The following is a 19189-nucleotide window of genomic DNA, read 5'->3' as shown; positions in this document are numbered from 1 at the left end:
ATCTAATCCTGTGTTGCCCCATGAGGAGTGTAGGAACCCAGGGCTAGGCAAGTTGGTCCAGACATTTAAGATGAGAGTGACCAGCCTCACTCATCCCTGAGTGGCATTACATGAGCAATAAACCCCAACCACCCCTTGGATATAAACCTACATTGGCTTAATCTGGCAGGAGTGCCTTAGTTACCCACTAAACCACCAGGTGCCATAGTTTGGTTATGTGGTTATCACCCAGCGTAGTAAATGGTTTCCTGATGTACAGGAGACCATTTGCCATGTCAGTCAGTGGAGAGTCACCTGTAGACAGAAGGAAGAAGAAAGAAAGAAGGAAAGAAAGAAGAGGAAGGAAGGAAAGAAGAAAGGAAGAGAGGAGAGGACAGTCACCTGAGAGCAGCACTACGTCGAGTGAGTGGATGGTGAGCTCCCCCACCTACCACTAATAGATGTTAATTCATCAGCAGCAGAATAATGAAACAGCTTTTAAAGTGAAACAGCTCTAACCTATTAAAGTAGAGTGATATTTTCTATTTTATTCTCTCATGATACAGTTTTATTCAGCATAAGAGAGACTTTGAAGTAGAGAGGTTAGAAATACCCTCCATCAACCCCATCACCATAGAAAGTCTTCCAAAGGAAAATGAAATAATCTGGTAGTTATGAAAATACAGTTGATTAATACATCGTTGGATTCATGCTATTAATTTAGGCCAAATTGTAACTCCCTTTTTTTTGACAGGCAGAGGTTTGTGTGTGGGCTGAAGCAGACAACCAAGTTAATGGGCAAGATGTCATGCATCATTATGGCACCAAATATACAGAAGTGCTATGAACCAGGTAACAACATATTAGCATGTTTGTTTTAACCCGGCTCAGATCCTAACCTCTTTCAGCTCAGTTGATGGCCAAATGTAGTTGGATGAGAGTCAGTTTGACAAGCAACCAAGGAGATTCCTACCTCATAATGAAGGCTTACAGAATTTCATATGCCCTTGACTTGGTATTCAAGGTGTGGAAGTGGCCCAGCTTTGTCAGCTGAAAATTAACCAACAATAGTGTGTCAGCTGTTATTATATTACTGTATCCCTTTTCTATGTGCTTAATTGAGTGAAGTAAGCGGTGATTGATTATTTGTTATTTCATGTCATTGTTTGGTCCAATAAATTTTGGGTTAAGAGTGAATGCGTGAGAATGTTGTACAGTATGGTACAGTACAGTACAGGTACTGTAAGTAGTGTTATAAACAGTAATGTAGTAGTAACCACAACCCTAGGCTTATCTGAATGTGAACCCAGTGGATTACAGGCCAGAGATGCCATCTTCTTGTAGCTCACCATTCTCCTTTTAGAGGAGAGGGAGGGAGTTGAGGGAAGTATGTATAACTGGGCAGGGGAGCAGCTCGGTTATATCAGTGCATCCAAATGTAGGTGTCCTTTTCTAGCTCCATCGTTTTGTTTAATTTTTGAAGGCTCTGTGCATCGGTCTTGGTCACCTAATGGCGGCTCTCCATGCTGCTTGATCTGTGGCAGCTTCCCTATTCAGTCCCTCATCCCTGAGGTCACACTGAATGACATCGTCCCAGGTGTTTTTCGGTCTACCTCTCGCAACCCTACCCCTGACATTAACACTTCTCACTTTCAGCACCCATTTATCATCATTCATCCCCTCCACATGCCCAAACTATCTCAGTCTGCCTCTCCTCATCACAGCACCAATCCAGTCCAGTCCCAACCTACTCCTCAACTCTTCCATCATAAACCTAGCTCCCCCAGGCCTCACACTCGGGGATGCACTGCACATCCACCTAATCATTGTCATTTCTGTACATTTGAGCTTGCGAATATCCTCTTCCTTTACTGCCAGGTCTCACTACCATACAGCATTACACTCCTAACAAAAGTTGTATACAGAGATCCTTTACCACAGAGGGAGAACCCTCTCAATGTCAGGAGAGGCAACAGCTCCCTGAACTTCTTCCAACCACTCCTTGCTCTAGCCACAGAGCTAGCTCCAGCCCTGCCACAAGCACATAACATGTCTCCCAAATAACAAAATTCTTCCACACACTCAAGAGATCCACCAGCAAGTTCAATCTTTTCACGCCTGTCAATCTCCACCTGCTCTCTCTGACACACCGTACACATGAAATCAGCGTTATCTCGCAGTCTACCTCTAATACCACTACATCTCTTATGCACCCAATTATTACAGACACTGCACAAGATGGAATTACTTCGTATGCCCTTGTGGCAAATCGCACATAGCCATTCTCCTTCTTTGACAGTACTGCCCCTAGCCCTGGATACCATCACTTTTGTTTTTTTCTTCATTTACTCCTAAGCCCTTGTGCCCCATGCCATCTCTCCACTTCCTAAATAATGTAAAATGTACCCAATACAGTACTGGTATTTGTCCCTCAGCATCGTTTTAAGTGTGTTTAATGATGGAAAGGGTCGATTGTAGCCAACCAGTTTTTAAAAAATAATTTCTGAAATTTGATTAAAGTAAAACCTGTATGGTCTCTGTGTATTTTTACTGACTGCACTCTGTTGTGTGTAGCCTTTGGTAATCTATACATTTCAGTTCAGTTCCCTGTACAGCATCCCTTCACATACACTGTACCATTCACCTCATATGCTTTATACCTGGCTCTTATTTACCTATATTTTTCTGTTATACTCATGGATCAATTTTCTCTCAGTCATCCATTCCCCTGATTTAGTTGTTCCCACTGCCATCATTACAGATTTGTCTTACTCCTCACATTTAGGTACTTGTTGAAATGTTCTCTCCATCTCTGAAGTATTCTGCAGTACAGTTTTCTGCAGATATACAGTACAGTACTTTGTAAGGGCTAAGTAGCAGGGATAAGAAGCTTGGAGATGTAACAGTCACAGCCATTCCTTTTAGATAGGTTCCCAAGAGGACATATGGTGTTATAGATGAAGCTAATAATACTGACTGTACACATGGTAAAAAAAAAGGATCACTCAGATTATATACAAAACAGTATGACACCACAAGTGATGGATATTACAAAATGCCCATTATTCCCAGCCCACATTACTAGTACTACTTCTTAATGATGCAGTGAATGATGTGCTAGTGACATTCTTTTATCTTTTCCCTACTGAATATTATTTGTATAGGCACAATCACATGAAAATACAGTAAAAGTCCATTAATCCGAACGCTGATAATCCGAAAATCCCAATAATACGAATTTTTGAAGAAGGCCGACAGACTGTGCATTACTGATGAGTTAAACAACCCATGACATCTCTTAGTTTACCAATTACAGTTTGTGCCTTCAATAAGGTGTGTGGCACAACCCACCACCTTCTTTTGTTGTATTAGCACTCCGTACCTTTTACAACAATAAATATTTCAATATAGTTCAGTAATACATTAAGTAAAAAATTTGTGTAATACGTAATGTTAATATGTTCCATATTGTATTATGAATGAATGAAAAGTGATCCATTCGGTAAAATTTCAGTTTAAACATGAAATTAAGTGTCTTAGGGGTCCCACCCAAAAATCCGAAAAATCTGATAATCCGAATGATTCTCGGTCCACTGCCATTGGGATTGATGGACTTTTATTGTACAGCTTATTAATTTTAGACATCTCAAACTTTAATAATTATTTTGGGTATCAGTGTCCCCATCCTGCACAGTAATTTATCATGTATGCCATCTCTGTACTGACCCTTTTCCTAGTCTGAAGTGCTGCTTTATACCTGGTACTCATTTTGTCTTAACTTGGCCCAGAGTTTTGTCATTTCTAGCTCAGTGGCTGAAAAAGACAATGCCCTGTACTCTGGCTGTATATTCTCTTCATAGCACCTCTTCTTGACTACTATTTTTTTTTTTACTATAACCTGACATAAAATTGCCATCTCTCTATTGTAAATGCTGAGTTGTAACAACAGATTAGCACTAGAATATAATGCTAGTAAAAAAAAAAAAAAAAAAAATCCTGTGGAGGGAATATAGAGCCATAGCATTGCCTTTTTCTGTCACTGGACTATGTGAAATAAGTGGCAACAGGAAAAAAATTCTGGCTCTTGTTAATGTAAAAGAAGCCTAGTATAACCTTCTAGTGTTTATCTTTTGCAACAGCTCAGCATTCAAGATGAAGAGCTGACAGTTTTAGGCCAAGCAGAAGCAAGAGTAATATAAGGCACTCTTCCCCTGCAGGAGGTCTAGATGATGCTGTGGAAAAGACACTACAACAAGCAAAACTGCAAGAGGTGCCGGTTGTATTTGCACTGTCGCTGAAGAAACTGGGAGGCCTTACCCACATCAAGCAAAACATTTCCTGTGTTGGCATCATTAATTATCAGGGAGCTCAGGTGCAGTCACTTATGTTTGAATTCATGTGATGTTTGTGCTGGTTTTGTTGGTTATTTTGTGGAAGTAGTGTGTGGTGAGTAAGGATGGAAGCAGTATGATGAGTAAGGATGGAGGCTGTGTGATGAGTAGTATGGAAGCAGTGTGATGAGTAACGATGGAAGCAGTTTGACGAGTAAGGATGGAAGTTTAATAGAGTGCAGGAAAAAAAAAATGGTACAATTAAAAAAAAAAAAAAAAACCCTAGGCTCAGTAGGTTAAGGCAAGGATAATTTTTTTTTTTTTTTTTTAAATGGTAACGACCTAAAATTGCCATCTTGTCATTGTGACTGCTAGGCTGTAACAGTAGATGAACACTAGAATATGGTACTTGTTGCAAAGAAGTGTGTGGAAAGTACAGTACTGTGTGTTGAGCTGTAGCATCGTCTTTTTCTGCCATTCAGCCACCTGTAGTAATCTGCAAAAGGACAAACATCTGGGCCAGGCTGAGGTAAAAAAGGTATTGCTCCATGTCTGCAGGTAGCATTATGTAAGCAGGTGGTGAATCAGTAGAGAGGTGATCCACTATCCCAATGGACACAGATTTGAATCCCGGCTGGGGCATGGAATGGTTTAAGGGATTTGAATTTGACATGCCATAAAAACACCCCCACTAATACCATTACACCAGTCCTGTATGAGACACCCCTAGTATGTATTCAGTATGGGTGGCGGGTGTTAGTGCTGAAGTGGTGACATGTGGAGGTCTATGGTTTGTAGAACTGCTGGGCCTCAGGGAAAGGACTGTTAAGCATATGTCCAGAGTCAGATACATTAAAGGAAAAAAGTATGAAGTAAAATGACGGTTTTGCATTTAAGCCATAATTGTCAGAGTAACATTTCACTGTAGTCCTTTTGCCTTAACTTGGCCCAGGTTTTGATCCTTTTGCTGCCTATTTCACGTATCTCAGTGGCAGAATGAGACAGTACTTTGGCTCAACATGATTTCCATAGTACTTCATTTCTAGCATTATATTCTAGTGCTATTCTCATGTTACAACTCAGCAGTGAAGGTGGAGAGATGTCAGTTTTATACCAAGTTACAGTAGAAAGGGTAAAGTAGGGTGATGATGATGATGATGATGATGATGGTGATACAATTCTTAGATCCTACCTCAACCTTGCTTTATGTGGGAATAAGGGTCTGGATGGTGATGATGATGTTGATGATAATGATGATTATGATGATTATTATTATTGTTATGACAATGATGATAGTGATGACAACAATATGAGATTGATAATGCTGTAGTGGCTGATGATGATGATTTGGATTGGCTTATTTTCAGGACTCCTTCCACAAGTTGATGGCTCTGATACCAGCTGCAAAGGAGAAGTACCAGGCTTTGGTCAGGAGTCGCCAGCAGGCCATCCTTCCCCTATCCACACCTCCTCTCCCTGCTCCTCCCCCTTCGTCACTTCCTGACCTCACCCCTTCCCCCTCCTCGTCACCTTCCCCATCCTCCACACCCCCTCACATCACCCCTCCTGCTTCCTCACTCCCTGAACCCACCCTTTCCCCCTCCACCACACTGCCTCACCCCTATCCTCCTCCCTCCTCCATCCCTCCCACCACCGCTAACTCAACACACATCATTCCTATATCCTCTACAAAGGAATCCACTAATTGATATTCGAGTTCAGTTTATATTTGTGCACTGTTTTCTCTATTGTAAGGTTTGCTTGTGATTGTTTGTAAAGCATGGGAGTGTTGAAATGCAGTCCATCCAAATATAAATTGCTGTATATAATCTTTGTACTCTAACTTGGTCCAGATTTTCATTCTTTTGCAGCTTATTTTACATAGCTCAGTGGCAGAAAAAGACAATACTTCAGCTCTTCATCCTTTCCATGTAGCATTTCTTCATGACTAGCATCATATTCTAATGCTAATGTATTGTAAATCAGCATTCATGATGGAGAGATGGCAATTTTATGCCAGGTTAGTGTAAAAAGAGTATAATGACGGGTGATGGAGTTAGAGTGATGTAATAATTAGAAGCAGTTGTAACCTCAGGATTATCTGACTGTGAACCCAGTGGACTGCAGGCTGAAGTTGCCACTCTCCTGCAGCCCATCATCCTCCATTTGAGGGGTAGGGAGGGCATTGAGGATGTTTGTATAACCAGGTAGCTTCACCACCTAGCTACATCAGTGCCACCACATGAAGGCATCCCTTTTCAGGATGAAAATGTTGTAATGCCGTCAATCCAAATATGAATGATAATTACGGATGTTAGGGTTCGAATGAAGGACTGTGGGGCAGGTGTGGAAGGGTTTAAGTCATGGCTGAGTGTAATTTGTACTGGATTATTGGTTGTTATTCAGACCTCCCACCAAATGGTGCTTTCCAAGGAGGAAAATTACTATACTCTTTTGACTTTAACTTGGCCCAGATTATTGTCCTTTTGCTGTTTATTTCACATAGCGCATTGATAGAAAAAGACAACAGTATGGCTCCACCTCCTTTACCAAGCACTTTTCATACTGGCGCCCTATTTTAGTGTTAGTCTTATGTTACAACTAAGCATTCAAGAAGGAGAGATGGCAATTTTAGGCCAAGTTAGAGTAAAAAGAAAATAAGCTAAAAGGGGAAATCTTTTAAACCCCTGAATTATAAGTCATGTGTTATTTTATTTATTTATTTACTTACAGTAAACCCTCATTATACAATGCCTCATTGTACGATATTTCACTTATACAATGTCAAAATTTTAGTACCCTATGCCCACTATACAATGGGAACGATTTGCAACAACGATGGATCATCCACGGCTCAGTGAACAGCGAATGTGCAAACGCAACAAAAACGTCCTCACACTGTCGGCATTAGACCACACACACTTGTCCACCGGTCCAGCCTCATTAGCTAGCCCTGCCCAGCCAGCTAGCCCAGTCTTATCGATTGGTCCAGCACCATCAGCCAGCACCACCCAGCCAACTGGCCCAGTCTCATCTGCCAGTCCAGACTCATCAGCCAGCCCCGTGCAGCCAGCCAGCCCTGCCCAGTCAGCCAGTTCTGCCAGTGATGAGTGAGGGCTGTGAGGCCCTAACTGTCCCTTAGCCTCGGAGGGGACATCAACAATCCTATTTACTTAAGTAATAGTAAGAACTACTGTATACTGTTATTTTCATGTTTTTCCCCTCTATTCATTATTAATGTGTTACTTTACATGTTTAAACATAAGGATATTTCATGTATGTGAGTGTTAAGGTGTGTGAATGTGCGAGTTTAGGCAGGTCTGGGAACGTATCCCCATTGACTACATGTTATAACAGGTTCACCATACAATGGATTGCTATACGATGGGGTTTTCAGGAATGGAACCCCATCGTATAATGAGGGTTTACTGCATGAAAAAATATAATGGAAATTGGCTGTTTGGGTTTGGTTATGTGTACTGTATTGTAAATGAGTTTTTATTCCTGTAGAACAGTAATAATTGGATGAGAATGAATGAATGAATGAAAGAACAGTAATGAGAAGCTGCACAGTCTGTTGCATAACACAAGCACAGTGGCTGCCCTGGATGCTGGTACTTTCAGCTGGATGTGGGTCTTCCAGTCTGCCTGCACGTTTTTTTTTAAAGTGTGTGTATGTGTGTGTGTTTTTACCTAATTGTATCTTTACAGGAATGAGTCAGGCTCATGCTGTTCTGTGTATTAAACCAGTTTTATCATACATATCCATAAATTTGTGAATATTTTTGGCACACGCTATTTCATTTGGTAGTGCATTCCACTGATCAATTGCCCTATTTGGGAAACTAAATTTCCTTGCATCTTTATCACCTCTGTTTTTACATACCTGTAGTTTTTTGCAGTGTCCTCTTGCTGATGCTTCCCCATAGGTTATATATTCATTTATGTCTATTTTCTCTTTCCCTGAGATGCATTTATATAGCATAATCATGTCTCGTCTTTACCTTCTCTCCTGTAGTGTTGGTAGATTCAGTTTTTCTAGTCTTTCTTCGTAGCTTAGATCTCTTAAGCTTGGTACCCATCTTGTAGTTGCCCTTTTTACTTTTCCAGTCTTATCTATGTGTTTATTGAGATGAGGACTCCAGACTACTGATGCATATTTCAGGGTTGGTCTGATGAATGATGTTATTATCTTTCTCAGTGTGTCTTCATTTATATATGTGAATGCTGTTCTCATATTAGTAACCAGTGTATACATGTTATGTAGCTTCTCACTGATGTGATCATCTGGAGATAGTTTGTTACTGATAATCACTCCTAGGTCCTTCTCTCTTTCTGATATGTGTAGGGTTGACCTTCCTAACTTATAATCCCAATCTAATCTTTTCTCACTTTTGCCACACTTAATTACATGACACTTGTTCACATTAAATTCCATTTGCCAATTATTGCTCCACTGTGTGTGTGTGGGGGGGGGGAGAAGAAACCAGAGGCCAGTGACTCTCTATGTTGTAGGAATGGCTCTGTTCCATTGGCTGAAATCTATGTAGTATTAACTCAGAATTTTCCACCCACAGTAGTTCAGGCCTCTGGATCTTTGGCCCAAGAAGACCCGTGCCATCTGATGCAGCCTGACAGCGGCAGATGAAGCGCCTCACACCTAAGATATCTATCTATCTATCTATTGCCAGATGCCACAATCCCGTAAGGGATGGCCATTTGACTTTGAGTTATTTGTTTTACGGGGAGAGGCACTAACCTTCCACCAACCCACTCGCTGACACATAGGGAGCACGTATGGTTTGGTTATATTGTTACCACCCAGTGTTGTAAATGGTTTCTTGGCTTACAGGAACCATTTGGCTTGTCACTCAATGTAAAGCCACCTGTAAAGGAAAGAAAAGCAATAAGAAGTGACAGGAGAGATGGGAGAAATAGGAAGAGAGGAGGGCAGGCACAGAAAAAGAATGATAAAGGCTAAGGAAGAAGTAGGCAGCACTACATCAAATGTGTAGATGATGGTCGCCACCACCTACCACACACCTAAGATATCAAAGAGGCGAATTTCCCACCCCAAAGGTATGCCGTCAAGGCATAAATGAATGTCGGAATGTCTATTCTTTGACCCCCACTGAACTGTTTTTAATTCCCCCTGAAGAGTTAGATGACTCCAACTGTGTGAGAATGTTAGATGTCTGAGCAATTGTGTGAGAATGTCAGTTGACTGCAGTTGTGTAAGAATGGTAAGGAATGTTTAATTATGTATCTCTTGTCATTTTTTATCCCACAGTGAAAAATAAAAAATCCATGAAATGTAAGTTTTATACCCACAGTCAAACCACAAGTGGCTTTTGCAGACTTAACACATCTCTGTGATTCATTCTCATTGCATCTCAGCATCCTTTTGTATGCAACTAATAATGAAGACAATGATGCAGGAGAATACTGAGTTGCAAAAAGGAAGATAAATCATTAACAAAAAGGAGTTACAGTGCCTGCCATACAACTTATAATGTGGCTTCATGTAGGTTGTGCCATCCGCTCGTGTGATAATTTTCTTTGCTATTTACATCTTACGCTTATAGATTAGTCACTTACAGGAGCAGCCTAGCATGGACTAACCTACCTTAAGTTTTCCCTTCATATGCTTTTTGTTTTTCCAATTTCTTGCAGTTATCCTTTCATGTTTTTTGTTTATGTTTTGTTCAGCCAGTCTTCTGCAGTTAATCTTGCATGTTCGTGGGTACGTTCTTTGTTCTTGCAGGTTTTTGTAGCTACATTTTCATGTTCTTTATGTGCTGTGTTTCTGTCAGTGCCATATTCTGTGTTTATGTGCATTTTTCTGCCTACCTTATACTGTTATGTTCTGTATGTGCTTTGGTCTGCCAGTTTATGTGCTTTTGTCTGCCAGCCTTCTTCAGTTATCCTCAGCTATGTTCTTCTCTTGACTCATTGCTTAGCCAGAGTTTTAAATCATGGCCTGTTCTCTCATCAGTTAAGGCAGCTCCCTAACACTTCTTCCCAAGTACAGTAATACCTCGATATACGAAACCCCTAGATGCAATACACCGGCTTAACGATGGGGGTAGAAATACCACCATACCCCACCCGATGATGGCTAAACCCTGGTTTAATGATGGGTTTTGATTTTTTACCGACTTTGATGATATCGTAGACTAATGTTGTGCATTTAGATTGATTTATAAACTGTTTTTTGACCTAGATTAATGTGCTTTGGCCATAGGTGGGGTGAACATTGTCATTTTGGGGTACAGTTTACTAAGCTTGATGTTTTCCAGACATATTCGATGAATTTCAGATTTTATATTATTGGTTTTAGTGAGTTATTTACAGGTGTTAGTTTTAGGTTAGCTTCCTTGACAGCTGTTAGGCCATTTAGATTGGCTTTAAACTTGTTTTGGGCTCATTTGGGTGGGTTTTGGGCTTGTTTTTTGGGAAACTCAAGGCTGGTAAACAGTTCACATTGAAATACAGTACATGTTAAAAGTACCCCGATATATGATACCCTGCCTAACGATGGGGTTTTACCTAACCAATTAGATTGCTGAACTGGGGTATGCCTGTAATTTATTTTGCTTATTACCCCTTGCTGTCCTTTTGTCATCGTCATCATCATCCAAACCTCCTCTCCCACCTTAGGGCAGGATAAGGATCTGTCCTTTTGTACATTATTTAAATCATTCTAATATCACCATACTCTTCCTAAAAAACGTACAAAATCCTATTAACCAGCTGTATCCAAAAATAAATAGCTAAGGACTAGGAAGAGAATACAAGCCATGTGTACAGTACCATGGCTCACCTCAGTTTGGGGATTCTTACAGAAAAAGGATGGCATCATTTGAACTGAGTGTTTGATTACATCTTTCAGTATGTGGCTTCATATATTGTTTGTTTTCACTTTGCTCAGCTAGATATGAACTCAGGGGACTGGTGGGCAGCATCTCCTGAAAGGAGGATGGTGATCTGCTGCAGAGCGCTTGAAAATATGTTTCTGTAGACAAGAAAGCAGGGAAAGGATAATAGCTCAGGTAAATGAGAAAGCCTTCGTTGGTAGTGGGCAGTGGTGTTTAGCACAGGAGGCAGTCCAGCACCTGAGGCCTTGTGATGTGTTTTGCAGACCCCACACAGCTCTTATTTTTCTTTCTCTTACTGATGTATGAACGGTGGGAGTTTGTGACCACATACAGGGTAACACTGATATGTACAGTATATGCAGAAATAAACTGGTAAGGAAAGGTGCTTGGGTGTCTCCCTATCCAGTGGGAATATGACTTATTCTTTTACTTAGTCACACTTGTGTGGGAGCTGCCTAGTGTGGGCCAACTGGTCTACTGTAATATATTACCTGTATTTCTTTGATGGGTGATGGGAGGTTGGAAATACTACAAAATAATATAAAGGTGGAACCAGCAAAGGATTGAGGTAAGTCAATGTGAAGGTAATTGGAGTGAGGTAAGTTGCCTAAAGAATATAATAATACTGATCCAAGAGTAGCCCCATACAGCAAGAGAACTGAACACTCCTTGAAAAGTACATCAAAAGAAGCTTTAAGGTATTGGAAACCCCATATAAATGAAGATCTGTCAAAAGCTGCCAAAATATAATTTAAAACCAGTAGAAAACATCCCAGTACTGGTAAGAGGAGGGAAGGAGACTGGTGAAAAGGAGGAGGAGGAGGTTGAGAGATGGGAGAAGGGGCAGAAAAGGAATTATGCATTAATGAAAAAAAATGAGAAGAGGAAATCATAGAAAGGAGGAGGAAAAATGGGAGGAGAAAGGCAGAAAAGGAATGCATTAATGAAAAATAAAAAAAGAAAAGAAAATGAAGAAAGGAAAGATGCGAGGAGAAGGGGCAGAAAATGAATGCATTAATGAAAAAAAAGAGGAAAGCAAAGAAAGATGGAAGGAGAAGAGGCGGGAAAGGAAAAGTCTTACAGAGGAGGAGAAAAGGAAGGAGAGGAGATGGGGGAAAAAAGGAATACAAAAAGTTATGTGGAGAGGAAAATGAGACAGGGAGGAGGCAGAAAAGGAATACAAGAATTCTTATAAGAAGGAAAATGAAAGGAGGAAAGATGGGAGAAGAACAAGAAGAGATAGGAGGGGAAAAGGAAAGAAGAGGGCAGATATATATCAAAAAATAGTCTCATCTCACAAGGAAGGGAAAATATAAGTATTGAGAGTGAGGCTGGTATAACTTCCGTGCAGCCATGATTACTCAAATTTATGCTAAGTGGAAAGGATGGGTGTAAAGTCATGGAGGAGAATTTTAATGTGTTAGTAAGTGGTTGAACGGATTCAACAAGTATATTAGTGTTGTGAGAGAGAGAGAGAGAGAGAGAGAGAGAGAGAGAGAGAGAGAGAGAGAGAGAGCTTTCTTTCACTGCGATTCAAGTGGGCATTCTCGTTCATCCAGCCAGGCCATATCTTAGGCCTGTTTTGGCTGCTGCTTCATTTATCCTCCTCCCTTTCCCTCCTGATATGGCTCCGGGGATGAAAGGAGGGATGAAAGAGGAGTGGAGGTGCAAGGGAGGCTTGAGAGAGATGGAAGGAGGAAGCGAAATAGGAGGGTCAAGATAGGAAGGAACTTATAAGAATCTGATTGCTGCTTCCTATGCCTTTCTCTCTATCTCTTGGGAAATGACTGGAGAAATGAAAGGAGTGGAGGGGTAATGAAGGTAAAATACCCGCCGCCGCCGGACCACTCACCCTGCCACCCCCCACCCCACCACCAAGCCACCACCACACCACCACCCCAGGAGGACATCACGGCGGGGTTAGTGACCCAGGACAAGAGGGTCACCAGGACACCCCTGTCCAGAGTCCTTCTTCCCCGCAACTGTCACAACACCAGGTGAGTGGGAAGAGGCAACGACCCTGCAGGCGGGGCAGCCTTCACCAGGTTCGGGGTGGGACTGATCCAGTGTCAGTCCCAGGCAACACCGCGGTACAGCCACCGTATGTACCGGGGAAGGAGCGGTCACTGTTCGTCCTTCAGTTCTTCCCCTTGTGACACCGCCATCAAGGCCACCGTACGTGAAGGGGGAGGAAGTGGCCACCGTACACCCCTCAGTCACAGCCACCTCTGGTGACGGCCTCGGGGAGTTAGTTATTGAACGCGCCCCGACTGGCAGAGAGAGGAATAGTGGAACCGCGTTCACGGCCAACGTACGTGACGGGGAGGGAGTGGCCACCGTACGCCCCTCATCCACTATTGCCTCCTACTACACGAGTAACACCTCAGTTACTTCCCAAAGGGCAGGCAGGCCCACGGCTACGGCCTTTGTACTTACCAGGGTAAGTAGACCCTCGGCTGTGGCCTCTGTACGTACCGGAGAGGGCGCTGCCCCCGTGCACCCCCCTCCTGCCTTTTCCTCCTACTGGAATAACACCGTGTTCATGGCCACCATACGTGACGGGGAAGGAGCGGCCACCGTGCGCCCTTCAGTTACTTCCCGGCAGGTAGGCAGGCACACGGCTACGGCTGCAGTGAGTGCAAGGGTAAGACCATACCTATCAGATCCGCCTTCCACCAGTCGCAAGTATTTTCACTGCTGAATTGCTGGCCATTTTACTGGCCCTTCGTGTTATATACCGATCATGGTTACACACTTTTGTTATTTTCACAGATTCACTTAGTGCACTACATGGTATTCAGTCTATCCCTGCCAGCAACCCGCTAGTGCTGAAGATACAGGAATGGCTGTTCCGCATTAACACCAGATTGAAGTCTGTCTCCTGCTGGGTCCCAAGCCATGTTGGAATACCGAGTAGTGAGAGGGTTGACTGCCTAACACGTGCAGCTGTCACCTCTTGCTCTGTCACACCTCATCCTATCCCGGCAACTGATTATTTCCCGATTGTTACCCGTCTCCTTGGCCAGCGGTGACAAGCAAAATGGACGTCTACAACTGATAACAAACTCCGCGCCATCAAACGTACTGTCACTCACTGGCAGTCGTCCTCGCATTGCAACAGGCGTTGGGAAACAGCCCTAGCCCGTCTGCGCCTTGGCCACAAGCGGATCACACATGGCTTTCTAATGTCAGGAGGCACTCCTCCGATCTGTCAATATTTTCAGGCCCTACTCACGGTCCACCATCTTTTGCTTGACTGCCCTCCGTTCCACGTCGTGCGCAGACGGACTCTCCCGTTCCTTTACTTCCTTGGACGTGCCCCTACCTTAGCCGATCTTCTTGGTGAATCCCCTGTGTTTTCCATCACACACCTCATGCGCTTCCTATCTCAAACCCGTATCTTGCCTCACATTTAGTGTCTTCCCCGTCTTCCCCTCTACCTTTATTCCACCATAGCATACCCGTCATTTTTTATGCAGCGGTTTTAGTGCCATATACTCCTCTTGGGCTTGGTGCCAGTCCTTATTACTTACTTACTGTCACCTACAACTACACACACACACACACACACACACACACACACACACACACCACCACCACCACCACCACCAGCTCTTCGTACTGCCACCACCCCCAACACAAGCCTAAACACCCGAGTAATTAACACGTGTCCCAGCCCCGGTTTCACGTCATTAGCCAACAGAAAAAATCACACGATCAGACAATTACTGGCCAAACCTTAAAGAGAGAGAGAGAGAGAGAGAGAGAGAGAGAGAGAGAGAACAATCTGTAGGACCTGAGATGGAAAGTTATGGGTTAGAATTGCTCGCTGCCGCAGCTTGAACCTAGCTGTAATTCTGAGTCCTGTAGTGTCATCACCTTTTTTGTAAATAACAGAAGAGAGGAAGGAAAAACAAATGAATAAAAAAACAAAAAAAACAAATCCATACACCAGATTACAGGTATATGAGAGAGACCAAGGATGAGATGGAGGGATGGAGTGGAGAGGTATATGAGAGAGGTGGATGTGAGCTCGGAAGAGGGCAGTGAAATGGAGGGGGACAGGGTGACATGGAGGCTATTTGTTTGTGGCCACCCCTTGCGGGATTGAGGCGTCTGGCAATAGATAGATAGATAGATTACAGGTGTCCCCCATTCATAGAAATCTGTAACAGTTGGACTTGAACAACTTTACTGTAGGTGGAATTTGGGGGGACACAACTCTAGGGAAGCGAGCTGCAAAGAGATGCAGTTCGGGGAATAAAAGGATTCTGATAGGCTGAAGTTTTGCAGTATGGCAGTGTGGCATTCCAGTCATGAGTGCTACCAGATGCCCGTGTAGCACAGGGGAAGGCATGGAGAGGTGGCACAATGGACGCAACTTCGTCTGAGCATTTGCCATAGAAATATCTGTAAAATAATGCAAGGGAGGCAACATTCCTTCTCACCTGTAGGGGAGGTAGTTCATTTGTAATAGTAAGGTTATTAATAATTCCAGCAGCTTTGTTCTGAATTTTGTCCAGTTGTTTTAGTGAAGCCTGCCCACATCCATTCCACAAGGGTGAGCAATATTCCAGATAAGGCGTTGATTGTAAACCTTAGCTTGGTGTACTGGACCAACTTACATTTTGTGACATTATAATAATTATGTCACACACGTATGGGTTGGTTATATGGTTACTACCCAGCGATGTAAATGGTCTCCTGGCTTACCACCACCACCACCATTGCTATTACCACCACCACCACCACCACCACCACCACCCTGGTCCGGGTTGGGATGCATGCCAGTAAAAAGGATAAATAAAAATGTGGTTTATATTTCAGGTGAATATCATCAACCCAGACGACTAGATTAGTGATGGGAGAATGGAGGGTGAGAGACTCACTCGGAGAGTTTATATCAGTGCGTTGGTGGGGGGGAGAGAGGGAGGGGAAGACCGAGGAGGAAATGGAGGCATGGAGAAGAGAGGTGTATGAGAGAGGGGGGATGTAAGATGGGAGTATGGAGGGTGAGAGCCTAACTAGGAGAGTTGATGTGAGTAATATGGAGGAGGTAGAGAGAAGGGGAGACCGAGGAAGAGATGGAGGGATGGAGGGGGGAGGTATGTGAGACGCGGGGTGAAAATTCAGAGTATGGAGGGTGAGAGACTAACTAGGAGAATGTATGTGAGTGAGGTGCAGAGGGGAGAGGGAAGGGGAGACCGAGGAAGAGATGGGGGGCTGGAGGAGAGGTATGAGACACGGGGTGAAAGCTGGGAGTATGGAGGGTGAGAGACTAACTAGGAGAGTGTACGTGAATGAGGTGGAGGGTGGAGAGGGAGGCGGAGACCGAGGAGGAGATGGTGGAATGGAGGAGAGCGGTAGGATAGGGCCTATAAGAGAGAGCGGGGGATGTAACTTGGGAGTATGGAGGGTGAGAGACTAACTAGGAGTATATGTGAGTGAGATGGAGGGGGAGAGGGAGGGGAGACCAAAGAAGAGATGGAGGGATGGAGTAGAGAGGTACATAAACGGGGGGGGTGTAAGATGGGGGGAGGGTAGCGACATGGCAGGGGACAGGGTGACATAGAGACGATTTGTTTGTGGCCACTCCTTACGCAAATGAAGGCGTCTGACTATAGATGGATATATAGATAGGAATAATACTAAAGGTAAACATTAATCAGCATAATAAAAACAAGTATTTTATCTCGACCTAGAGAAGCTTCGAATCCCGTCAGTCACCCTCTAACCGTGAGAGGGGAAGGACGCTCGAGCTGTGTGTCTATTCTCAGTGTTGATAGTGTTTCAACAGCTTGCCCATCTTGCCGAGATGAACAAAGGTGAGGCAGGATATTGTTCATCAGTTCTTTGATACTGCCTGTTCTTTCAGTTGAACCATCTATCAATCTACAGTATTGCCACACGCCTTAATTACGTAAGGGGTGGCCACAACCTAATCGCCTCCTTGTCGATCTGTCCCCCACCAGTTCACTGCCCTGCTCCCAGCTCACACCGCCCTCTCTCATATACCTCTCCACTCTATCCTTCCATCTCATCCTTGGCCTCGCCCTCCATCTCCGCCCCTCCACCTCACATACACTCTTCTCGTCAGTCTCACTCTCTCCATCCTCTCCACATGGCCAAACCACCTTAATGTGTTTCTCCTAACCAATCTTTATTCGTGTGGAAAGTGGTGTGGAAAGTGGTGTGGAAATAAGTTATCTGAGAGGAATGTGGAGCTACGTGGAGAGACAGACAGGCTGACAGGGTTACCGCTCCGTGGAAATCGTCTGCTAATGTGGAAAAACAAATAAGCGACGGACATGCAGTTCCGGTCTAGCAGCCGTAGGAGGATCACTGCCTGCTTAGTGAGACCTTCCCAGCTATGCCCGACCAGCGATCTACTGCCACCGCCTACGACCCGTCGAGGGGGGCATCCAGCAGTAGGTCTAGGCCGCCGGGAGTCACGAAGATCACAGGTGCGGTGGTGTGGTTCAGCGTGAAGTCTGGGTACGGCTTCATCAAGCGCCGGGACACCGGTGCTGATGTTTTCGTGCACAGACTCCGGATCGTTGCACCTAACCACCGACACTTTTGGCGCTCTCTTGGCGAGGGTGAGGCTGTGGAGTTTCGGCTCCGTCAGTCACCCAAGGGTCCCGAGGCTACGGATGTCACTGGGCCGGGAGGTGCTGCTGTGCAGGGCTCTGCCCATGCACGGCGGCGCCCCACGGCCCAGAGACGCCAGTCTCGTGATCCTGGGTGTTCTGGGGAGACTAATCTCCTGGTCTCGATGTGCGTCGCTACGGCACAGGCTTTTTGTGGGGGTGACAAGGCTCTGTTGCACGTTCTCCTCCCTCAGATCTTTGAGGAGAACGGGCTACCAAGACTTGTCATCCCCCAGAGCTTTGTCGGAGACGCATATTCAGCCCCTCGTCCAGATCGTCGTCCCCGGCGGCCTCCTGCGCAGCCCAAGTCCCGGCCACCTCCACCTCGGCCCCGCTGCACACCGCGCAAACGGCTGTGCCTGGACGGACCCCTCAACAGGGCGACTGGCTCGTCTGTCTCTTCCCCTACCGACCCGGCACCGATCACGGCCATGGAGCTTGACACCATCACCACCGTTGCTGAGATCCACTCCTTGCCGTCTGCAGCTGAGGGGGAAAGGGCTGCCGTCCCCGTTTCGCCCGACCACCGCGACGTCGAGGGCCCTTCCCCCCCCCCCCCCGTTTCTCCACCTGCTGCTGAGGGAGTGGATCTCACAACTTCCGCCACCGATCCGCCGCCTGCAAGCCCCTCACCTGCCCTTGTTCTGCCATCCTCTGCTGAGTCCGACGATGCTGCGTGTACTCGTGAGCTCCTCGCCGCCAGGCTCGAACGCGGCATAACTCTAGCTCTTAGCCGGGTCCTTCAAGACTCCCCATTAGGCGTTCCACCTCGCCTTAGGGACTCGGGGGAGCTAGAGTTGTACGAGGATATAGATCGCGACTCCGAGTACACCGACATCTCGGACTCTGATGGGCAGACTTGAGGTGCTTTTTTTCGCCCAGCCGTTTTTCACCACTGACCATCGCACCTTCCCCTGCCCCTGCCGCCTTCCCCTCGTCCTTCCGCCTGCTGTTCCCGCTTTGCTCTGAATCGAGAGCTTGATTCCGCCATTTCCCTGACGGGCTCTCTGTTTGCCCGTGCCCCTACATGTGCGGGGCGAATATCAACACACACACACACGACGGACATGCACGTGGGAAAAATTACACGCTACTCATTTACAGAGCCGAGGAGAGGAGGGGGGGGGGTGTCAGCTGGGGATAATGCCATAGCCCGCGCCCTCCAAGATAGTGTTAAGGTGGGAAGGAGAGGCAGAGAGGGAGGGAAGGAGAGGCAGAGAGGGTGGAAAGGAGAGGCAGAGAGGGAGATGAGGAGAGGCAGAGAGGGTGGGAAGGAGAGGGAGAGAGGGAGGGAGAGGGGGAGAGATTGAGAAGGAGGGATGAGGGAGGGAGGGAGGGATGTGAGGCAGGA

General features: G+C 45.1%; 1 protein-coding gene across 1 annotated transcript in view; it reads left to right on the top strand.

The window, feature by feature from the left end:
* The window catches only part of LOC145389865 (intermembrane lipid transfer protein VPS13D-like), a 138805-nt gene extending 120104 nt beyond the window's left edge, over positions 1 to 18701 (top strand). The window contains 4 exon segments of the mRNA XM_080264994.1: positions 734 to 831; positions 4197 to 4351; positions 5678 to 5802; positions 18464 to 18701. Coding sequence (XP_080121120.1) covers positions 734 to 831; positions 4197 to 4351; positions 5678 to 5802; positions 18464 to 18701 — 616 coding nt within the window.
* Positions 18702 to 19189: the final 488 nt, after the last annotated feature.

Source organism: Coenobita brevimanus, unplaced genomic scaffold, assembly GCF_032717465.1.
Source record: "Coenobita brevimanus isolate Jiangsu-jjx unplaced genomic scaffold, ASM3271746v2 jjx.HiC_scaffold_2565, whole genome shotgun sequence".
NCBI lineage: Eukaryota > Metazoa > Arthropoda > Malacostraca > Decapoda > Coenobitidae > Coenobita > Coenobita brevimanus.
Note: the sequence above shows the minus strand (reverse complement) of the source record. Positions and strands in the feature narration are given on the sequence as shown.